Source organism: Barbatula barbatula (assembly GCF_947034865.1).
Source record: "Barbatula barbatula genome assembly, chromosome: 4".
NCBI lineage: Eukaryota > Metazoa > Chordata > Actinopteri > Cypriniformes > Nemacheilidae > Barbatula > Barbatula barbatula.
In genome coordinates, this window is record NC_136768.1 from 25,123,560 (window position 1) to 25,133,085 (window position 9,526).

Here is a 9,526-nt window from a genome sequence, read left to right on the forward strand (position 1 = left end):
AAGTGATAGAAAATAAGAGGTCCTGCAAAAGGATGCTAATAACGTTTGTATTCACCGCACAGTCATTCAGTTAAAAATTAACACTTGACGACAGGACAAAGTCTTTTTTAATAATACATTACATCAAATGAAATGCACAGGAGACAAAATAATCATAATGAAAGGTTTATGTTTAGAAGAAGTCTATTAGATGCAATAAAACCTATCATTTTACTATACATATTACTTTATAAGTCTGGTGCCAATCTCCATGCATTAAATGACTCGTGTAGGATCAAATATGTTGTATTTGTCTTCCTGTTACACCAAAAACAAATGCATCATCTTGTAAAATGGACCGTAGAAGGTAAACCAAACTCAAGTGCTCGCTACAGTCATCTGCGCATGCGCAGACGCATCTGTCTATTCCGAGCGGGTCGCGAACTCTGACCTCCCGTAGCAGCACCGAGCCGTCGGATTGTGATTATTTGTGAAGACAACACGGTATTTGGATGATATTACACGCCGTCGGGGTAAGGGCTGCCGTGTTTACGGTTATCAAGCACCGCTGTACGCGCGGGGACCGTTTACGATAAATGATTCAGTAGAATACACGCGCTGTTGTTAGCCGGCCTGCTAACACGAGTTAGCATGCTATCAGTTAGCGTCACAGAGAATAACCGCGATTAAACAGATCGCCGCAAGTCATTGTTTGTCAATAAACTAACCGGACGATCGTTGCGTGGTCATTTAAACTGCCAATACGTAAATAACACATCTAACAATCGTCACGGTTGTGTTTGAGTGCGAGTTAGCAGGCTAACGCTACATGATACCAGATATCGTTTTAAAACTCGCAACGCATTACAAACACAGATGAACCGGACCGATCATCGAATCATCCGACGAAGCAGGACCGCGTGAAGACGTGCCGCGTGTCCCACTCCATACGCGAAGAGCCTTCGCATCGCGGGACTCGTCTGTGTTTTGCTCGCTTTAACCCTTCAATCGTGACCTTTAACCTACAGGAACAGATCTAACTTTATCTTCCCGGATCACACGCTCGCCCCTGATGGGTGACTGACCCTACACCTGTCAATCATTGCGGCTCACGCTTATTCACCGCCGTTACCGACTATTAGAAAAACACAAAAACACACGACACCGGCTAGCATGCTAATGTAGCTAATGCTAATCCGACGCCTGTGAGGTTTCAGTGTTTTTCTTGAGTTTGTCCGATCTGTACGGCTTGCTAACGTCACGCAAGGAATACGTGGTTATGTGTATTAATCTATAATCTATAGTAGATATTAAGTCAAGTCAGCTTTATTTGGGGAAAACTTTAGATCAACAAGATCCAGTTTACAGTCAAACCAAAATAATTTCCTTTCACAGATGATAAAGTCAATCATTTCCGCTTGAATTTACTAGCATTCAAATGTTACGTTATACAAGATATTGTTTAAGATGGTAAGCAGTATCGGACCCCATTGAACGGACAGTCGGACACACAACCACTGAGACATTTCTCAAACTATCTTTGGCATTAATAAAATAATAAACCATTTATTCACCCATTTCAGGGAAACTTAACTTTGTAAGTTGCGTGTGTTCTTTCTCAGGTGAACGTGTGGCCGATGGGGCACTGGGTCTGAGACGCGCCTTTGAGAGTTTGGTATCATGGAGGGAGAAAGTCCCAGAATTCAGCTGGTGTCTGCTGATGGAGGCCTACACGTAACTCGCACTTAAGACACATCGGAAGCTTTGATATCGCAAATGTTATGGAACTCCGTTTTAATATATATATATGTGTGTTTTAGATTGTGACGGACCAGCAGCTGGCTCCAAAAGTGCAGATCGTCACGGCCATCGATCAGGCCGGAGCGGGCAAACAGCAGTTCATATTAGCAAACCTGGACTACCCTAACCAGGACAAGCTGTTCATAAAGCAGGAGAACTCGCCTGCCAAAGTCATCTTAACCTCTGCCGACGGATCAGCTGTCAATCAACTGCTTTTTGCATCACCTGAGCTGACCGGGCAGCAGATTCAGGTGAGCAGGCAGGCAGACAACGGGTAGATACCCCTGTAATGTAGGTTCACCGGATCTTTTAATAATCGTTTTTTTTTAGTTTGTGACAGACGGTTCGGATCAGGGTTCCACGAAGGCTCCAGTGGAGTATTGTGTGGTTTGTGGAGACAAAGCCTCAGGTGAGACAACACACAGACATGTTCCCATATCAGCTATTTAACAAAAAAAGCACCGGCGACTTCATATAAGTACATTGTCGTTTTTTGTATTTATTAAATGGATATTATGTACAGGTTTTGCTTTAGCTGTTTATTTATTTTATCCAAAGACGCGTGTTTGATTGTGCAACGGACTGATAATAAATATTGGTTTGTTGTTTGCCTTTTTTCTTGCTATAGCTGATATGTGATCATTTTAAATTGATCCAAAATCATCCGGCCGATACTATAGGAGGCCGATAGCGACGCATCGCTAAAACATTTTACATAACTCTGCACAACAAAACCGGTCTTATGCGTACATTTTTCGAAATTAAGATCATTTGAAATCTGAATAAGCTTTCCATTGGTGGATGCTTTGTTCAACTTTATTGCATATGTGTAATGACAATAAAGTAGAATCTAATCTAATCATCTGTTAGGGTAGGACGATATTTGGCCGAGATGCGATAAACATGCAATAAAACTCTGGAATCTGAAAAATTAAAATATTGATAAAATCGCCTTTAAAGTTGTACATCGGTGGCGCTGTTGCGGGGAGATGAAACAGGTTTGTCTTTGGGATTACCGCTGTAATGGCGTTGTGGAGAGTAGATGAACCAACAAGCGTAATTTCTAAGCTTTACATAGATACCTAACTTGATTGGGTAATTCCCAAAGAGCGAGCAATGTTTGTTGTTTCTGGCCATCTTTGTTAGCGATTTTGCTCCAATCACAAAAATAAAGTTTTGATATATTTACGGTGGTACTAAGTAGTTATTCGTTTCTGCTAGTTCCTATATGGCGAATTTTACACTTCTGAGATGCTGTATTGACCAATCAGCAGCATCCATTTCATACTATACTATACCATACGTTAACCATTCCATTTATTATACAGTCAAACCTAAATTTATTCCGACACCTTTAACATTTCTCACATATGATCACAGTTTATTCGCTATAGTTTAGAAAATGGTAATGAAATATGACAAGAACTCAAGAGTTAAACTGTGTCACTTTCAGAACAAATTCATAGTTTGATAGAAAGGTATGTAATGGATGTCCGAATAATTTTTGGTTTGACTGTATTATATTGATGATTTACTATATTTATATAATAAAAATTCAAGTGTAAAGTGAATTTAGGTCGATGGGTACACTTTTGGAAATTCATCTCCGTGTCCAAAAGTGTCCTTATTTCCCCGATTTTAACGGATAAAGAAAATGTGATTTAGATTCAAAGCAATGTATATAACAGATGCATGTTTGTGCGTCCAGGTCGACACTATGGCGCAGTGAGCTGTGAGGGCTGTAAGGGTTTCTTCAAGCGCAGCATCAGGAAGAATCTGGTGTATACGTGTCGGGGGTCCGGAGAGTGTGTCATTAACAAACATCATCGGAACCGATGCCAGTACTGCAGACTGCAGCGCTGCATGGCTCTCGGCATGAAACAAGACTGTGAGTCCTTTAGTTACAATAGGAACACAATTGCACGAATGACATGCACATAAAAATCACATAACATACCCCGCCTGTGCATGCGGTCATCCAGACGACAATTATTCAGTCAAGACAATTGTCAGGATATAGAAAACATAAACACTTTACAATGCGCACTCCCTATAACATATATGATCATTTGTATATAAAATCTATATATTTTTTATACAAATAAAGTGCCTGTTATCTATTGGGGCTGGTTTGTTTTGCACGCATGTAACAAACGATGCTGAAATGCCCCAAACAGCTGTTCAATGCGAGAGAAAGCCAGTGGAAGTGTCAAGAGAGAAGCCAGCCAACTGCGCGCCCTCCATCGAAAAGATCTACATCCGCAAAAACCTCTGCAGCCCTCTCGCCGCCATGCCAACGTTTGTCAGCGACAAGGAGACCCCCAGGTAGGGTGTGTATGTGGGGGTTTACAGACATAAAGGATTTCAATTGAGAATCGCATTTCAAATTCTCCTGCTTTGTTTTAATCTCAGATCCACCAGTTTACTGGACTCCAACATGCTCTTGAACATCCAGCAGTCTCTTTCTAAACTTGACAATACTGTTTTAATCCCGTCTTCACCCGATCAGGTAAGAAACTCACACAGCTGGAAAACAGACGATCTGCATGTATTGTGGGAATTCTCAGCAATGTGAAAGACTTGGCGAGGAATTTTCCATTTTTCTGATGTTTAAGAATGATTCCACACAGGGTGATCTGGGTACCCTGGCCAACGTGGTCACATCTCTCGGTCACCTCAGCAAATGTCGTGAGGCGATGGACAGCAGTACAGACCTATCAGGGATGGAGACCGTGAGCAACGATGACAGCGTCATGACCGACGTTCAGCGAGACGAGCACAATGACGTCACACGGTACAGATAAATAACCCGATTCTGATACGAAGACCGGGACAGTATGTGGCTGTTAACATATTTGTGATTGTTTGTGTCTAGGGCATTAGACACGCTCACAAAAGTGCTTCAGCCGGAGGAGAACTGTGGGGAGGATGCCCTCGACGGGATTGTCGCAGTTAAAGTCGACGACCAAACAACCGCCCTGCTGGAACTAGAAGGACCACTGCTTTCAGATATCCACGTGCCCTTTAAGGTTAGAAATGACTGGAGATTAAACTGCTGTCATCGTTTACTCAACCCTCGAATCTATAGAATTTAAATGATACGATCAATTCTTCTGAACACAAATGTTTGTAGCCGAAGAGATCTTGGGCACTGTTGACTACAAGTGTGTTTGTATCATTGTGTCTAGCTAATGATGCCAGTGCCCATGCCAGACTTCTTAAATCTGAACTACATCTGCGAATCAGCATCTCGACTGCTTTTCCTCTCAATGCATTGGGCACGCTCCATTCCTGCTTTCCAGGCACTTGGGTAAGCGACGTTTCATAGACCTAACGTACGTTAAAAGATCTGTTGTGATCGTACACTCGGATAATGAACAGCGAATGATTCATATTCTCACGTCGGTCTTTGCCTTTTTGCCGTTTAGCTCGGAGAACAGCATTACCCTGATGAAGGCCTGCTGGAATGAATTGTTTGCTTTAAGTCTGGCCCAGTGTTCACATATAATGAATGTAGAGACCATCCTCACGGCCATAATCAACCATTTACAGACCAGCCTGGATGAAGGTACGCTGACCATGGTAGTGTATGAATTGGTGGTGGACAGAATCACTTTATTGACATGTGGATACCCGCTTGCGTTTAACAGAAAAGCTCTCTCAAGAGAGGGCTAAGCAAGTCATGGAGCACATCTGGCGCATGCAGGAGTTTTGTAACAGCATGAACCGCATGAGCCCCGACGCCTACGAGTATGCTTACCTCAAAGCCGTGGTGCTTTTCAGCCCAGGTAAGACACACCAGTGTGAGATTATATTGAAAATATATGAAAGCAAACTATGAAGTTAATGTGAAGTGTGTTCATGTGTGCAGATCACTCTGGAGTGGATGGCACCATTCAAATCGAACGCTTTCACGAGAAGGCTTACATGGAACTGCAGGACTACGTGAGCAAGATGTACCCAGAGGACACGTATCGGTGAGCTCTGACTGCACTTTTCCACTCAAAGAATGAAATATTTCGTGATGCTGAGACGATGATTCTATCCGAGGGATGCCACGTGATTCTTTTAATAATATTTTAACGAGAACTCGCGTCTTATTTGCATATCATTCATATTATTAACCAGTAACCAGTTATGCACTCAAGACTGTGTCGTGATATGAATACACATCCCGAACAATGTCATTTTGCAACAACTATACATGCACAATATAGCATAGCGTATTGCACACGAATGCATCAATATTTAGAGTTAGAATTAATATGTTCATATTTTGTTATAGTCTGTCGAAGCTGTTAGTGCGTCTTCCTGCCCTGCGGTTGATGAGCGCAGCTGTGACCGAGGAGCTCTTTTTCACCGGCCTCATCGGGAACGTTCAGATCGACAGCATCATTCCCTACATACTGAAAATGGAGTCCACAGACTACAATAGCCAGTCACTCAGCACCATCGAGTGACTGAAGCTCCGCCCACAGCCGCACATCTTTTGGTGTCAGGATGTCATTGACTGAAAAACAGAACCATGTCCCTTTACTCACTCAGACCCTCGGGGCGCAAACAGCAGTCTGTATGATATAATCATAAGGACGAACGCGGGCATCATTTTATGACATTGCTTTTTTATTTTGTCAATGTATGGATTGTGTCTCATGGGTTTGCGTGTTACTGATAAAGTGGGTAACAACTGCCGGTTTTGGCTTTTATTTTATTATGTACCTATGTTTAGAAAAGTGTCTGTAAGACGCAAAAAGCGCAAGGATATTGTCCTTGAGAACATGTTCCAAAGAGAACATTGACCCCCGCAAGCACTGACTTTCTTTGTAAGTATATGAATTGTGTATATAGGAAAAATAAATGTCAAATCAAGGGAAATGTTGTCTGTTTTTCAGTGTTTGTTTGCATGAAGACAGGTCTGAGACGTGTAGAAATTATCGGAATTCAATCAAAATAGAGTATGTTTACTCTAAATGATCTCTGTTGGTACAATGCATGTATGAATGAATCAATGCATATGATTGGTTAATTGTCTATAAATCAACTTGAAATTGCATATTGTGCTCGTGCAGATGGAGAAAAAACTCATTTGGTGCACACAAGAGTGTATTTTTCTCGTTCCCTGCATGAAAAAGTCTAAACCTGTGTTTTCCATATGGATAAACGTCCATCCAGAAACGTATCACTCGTTGCTTATAGGCTTTTGGGTTTATGTCAAAATGTACATAAACAATTACACTTTTTAAGATAAAATATCCCCAACAAGGTTCCGTGGATGTCTCGTGATTGTACAAGTGGTGGCGGAACCTTACAGAGGTGATGGAATCCGGTCGGAGCACTGACGGTGTGGGACAGTCCGCCGGTGTTTAGGTTCCGGCTGTGATGGCGGCGTACGCGAATCTCGTCCGTCGTGCCGTGGGTCAGATCACCGGTCACGGCGGAATCAAAGGTCTTTTTGTGCAGCTTTTCAGGTGATTTAAAACAACAGATGTCTCACATTAGAGAGGCCGTTTTTATTTCAAAGATGGAGTTTAAGGGCGGTTGACAGACCGCTTGATTCACGTCGATGACCTCTCTGAACAGCCGAACGCGAAACGGTGTTTTTTAACGGGCTAACGCGTTTATTTGTTTATAAACTCTGCATTAACTCAACACAATTACAAATAAGGTTGACTGTGAGTTAAACAAATAAAGTAGATTATATCAAATACTATACTAGCGCAGGTATGAGGTTTTAAACGATATTCGTATTAATGTCTTGGAGTTGCAGGCCAGTCTTTGGGCTCATATATCATCAAATGTAATATGTCTGCCAAGACCCTCCTGAATAAAGCAATGTTTTTAATCTACAAATGTTGTGATGTTTCATTTTAGTCTTTGGCTTTGTATGTTTCGTACATGATAGAAAGTTGAATAATGATTCCCTGTTTTTTAAAGTAATTTATGTTTACAATATTTTGACCTAAACATAATTTGCGTTTCTTAGGGCGAATGACATCAAGACAGGAGCTTTGGTGGGGATTGACAAATACGGCAACAAATACTTCGAGGACAACCGATACTTCTTTGGTAGGACTTCGTTTGGTTCTCAACTTTCCTTCTTTCTGTTTTGTTATTTCATCAGATTATGTTCGGGTTCATTGATTTCTTACAGGGCGTCACAGATGGGTCCTTTACACCACAGAGATGAACGGCAAGAGGACAGTATGGGATGTTGATGGCAGCATGGTTCCTGCTGAATGGTAATATGCAGATACCAAAACCCAGTGTTTGGCGTGTACTTTGACATCGTTTCCAACTTTAGCCTTGTAATTTGTTTAGTAAGACTTTGTAATTTGTTTAGTAAGACTTTGTAATTTGTTTAGTAAGACTTTGTTATTGGGTTAGTGTTAAAGTGATAGTTCACCCAAAAATAAAACATTCTGTCATCATTTGCATCCTTTTATCATTTCAAACCTGCATGTCTTTCTTTCACAGAACGAAAAAAAGAAGATATTTAGGTTTTGTGTTCATACAATAGAAGTGAAAGGGGTTCAGTGCTGTTCGGCCACCAACTTTCTTCACAATATCTTCTTTTGTGTTCTGCGGAAGAAAGTCATGCAGGTTTGAAATGATAGATGATTGGGTGAACTATCACTTTAAGCTTCTTAATCTTTACTTCATTATTTAGACTGAATTCATAGGCATGTGATCTTGCCTTTAAATAAATCATGCTTGTATTTGCTGCAAGTGTGACCGAGCACAACACATTTTTGAATACAGGGATGTAAGATCGCTTTGTTCACTCGTTGTTCGGAGTTCTTTACATATTAGCCCAATGCTGGCTTTATCTATCAGGTTATAAGAATGAAAACTGGTGTCACTTAATGGTTTTCTCAGGCATCGTTGGCTGCACTGTATGACCGATGACCCGCCCACCACTCACCCTCCAGAGCCTAAGAAGTTCCTGGCTAAGGTTCATCAGATTAACCTCAGTGGCACGCTGAACTGCTATGTTCCTTATTCCACCACCCGCAAGAAGATCCATGAATGGGTACCGCCAAACGCTGGGGAGAAGTAATTCTGTCCCACCTTTATTCTCCTGTCAGGGACGTTCTGTAAATTCTAGCTGAAATTTATAATTAAATAAATTAACATAAAAACAATCTTCGTCTCTGTGTGACTGTGTCGTAGTTCATGTTTGATATTGAACAAAGCGGGTAAAAGAAAGTTTTGAAGATAATCTTTATATTCTGCAAATGTAGCATATGTGACTACTTAACTGGATACGATCGTATAAAATATGGCTGTTAGATGCCCCAATGGTTTCTGCGGCTCAAAGTGAATTATATGTTATCGAGTAAAGGGATTATTTTGATTATATTAACAAGTTCATTCCAATGGAGCTCAGTGGACAACTTGCTTTATTTCCTGTTTTTGAACAGACCAGCTGCAGTATTTTCTGTGACTGTGAGCAGTGTGTTTACATTTTATTAAAACATGAAAAGGCTTTATTATAACCCTTATGTTTTTCCAGTGACCTGTAGTTTGCTCCCTGATAAAATAGTTGATTTTTAGTGTAACACACATATTGGCCAACAGAGGGAGGCAGTGCTTTTATGTTAAATGGTTCAATTGTTTTAAAATATTAAGATAAATACAAATAGACAAAGCAGTTTCCCACCACATAAGTAAATGACGTGTACTAATATTTACATTTATTAGATGTTTTTTGCAATACTTATGTTTATTCGTGTAAAATAATGCGGAA

General features: G+C 40.9%; 2 protein-coding genes across 9 annotated transcripts; both read left to right on the plus strand.

The window, feature by feature from the left end:
- The first annotated feature begins 304 nt into the window (after positions 1–304).
- nr2c1 (nuclear receptor subfamily 2, group C, member 1) lies at positions 305–7,034 on the plus strand. Of its 8 annotated transcripts, none has more exons than XM_079454007.1 (14): positions 305–346; positions 1,602–1,713; positions 1,800–2,030; positions 2,110–2,188; positions 3,488–3,667; positions 3,957–4,104; positions 4,192–4,288; positions 4,410–4,573; positions 4,655–4,808; positions 4,968–5,089; positions 5,208–5,347; positions 5,430–5,567; positions 5,651–5,756; positions 6,065–6,651. In XM_079454007.1, the coding sequence occupies exons 2-14, from the start codon at positions 1,660–1,662 to the stop codon at positions 6,237–6,239; spliced, it is 1,788 nt and encodes a 595-aa protein (XP_079310133.1). In that variant the 5' UTR covers positions 305–346; positions 1,602–1,659; the 3' UTR covers positions 6,240–6,651. The 8 variants fall into 8 exon arrangements, with proteins under 8 accessions (XP_079310133.1, XP_079310131.1, XP_079310130.1 ...); XM_079454005.1 differs by having other exon boundaries at positions 340–512; positions 6,065–7,034; XM_079454004.1 differs by lacking the exon at positions 305–346 and adding an exon at positions 356–483 and having other exon boundaries at positions 4,395–4,573.
- On the plus strand, positions 6,891–8,913 carry ndufa12 (NADH:ubiquinone oxidoreductase subunit A12). The gene is made up of 4 exons (XM_079454038.1): positions 6,891–7,247; positions 7,763–7,845; positions 7,931–8,018; positions 8,656–8,913. The coding sequence occupies exons 1-4, from the start codon at positions 7,159–7,161 to the stop codon at positions 8,834–8,836; spliced, it is 441 nt and encodes a 146-aa protein (XP_079310164.1). The 5' UTR covers positions 6,891–7,158; the 3' UTR covers positions 8,837–8,913.
- The last annotated feature ends 613 nt before the right edge of the window (positions 8,914–9,526 follow it).

Coding starts and splice junctions, on each gene's coding strand:
- nr2c1 (XM_079454004.1), top strand. CDS start 1,660: ATGGAGGGAGAAAGTCCCAGAATTCAGCTGGTGTCTGCTGATGGAGGC. Junction 4,289..4,394: donor TCCCGTCTTCACCCGATCAG/GTAAGAAACTCA, acceptor CTGATGTTTAAG/AATGATTCCACACAGGGTGA. Junction 5,090..5,207: donor CCTGCTTTCCAGGCACTTGG/GTAAGCGACGTT, acceptor TTTGCCGTTTAG/CTCGGAGAACAGCATTACCC.
- ndufa12 (XM_079454038.1), top strand. CDS start 7,159: ATGGCGGCGTACGCGAATCTCGTCCGTCGTGCCGTGGGTCAGATCACC. Junction 7,248..7,762: donor CTTTTTGTGCAGCTTTTCAG/GTGATTTAAAAC, acceptor TGCGTTTCTTAG/GGCGAATGACATCAAGACAG. Junction 7,846..7,930: donor GGACAACCGATACTTCTTTG/GTAGGACTTCGT, acceptor GATTTCTTACAG/GGCGTCACAGATGGGTCCTT.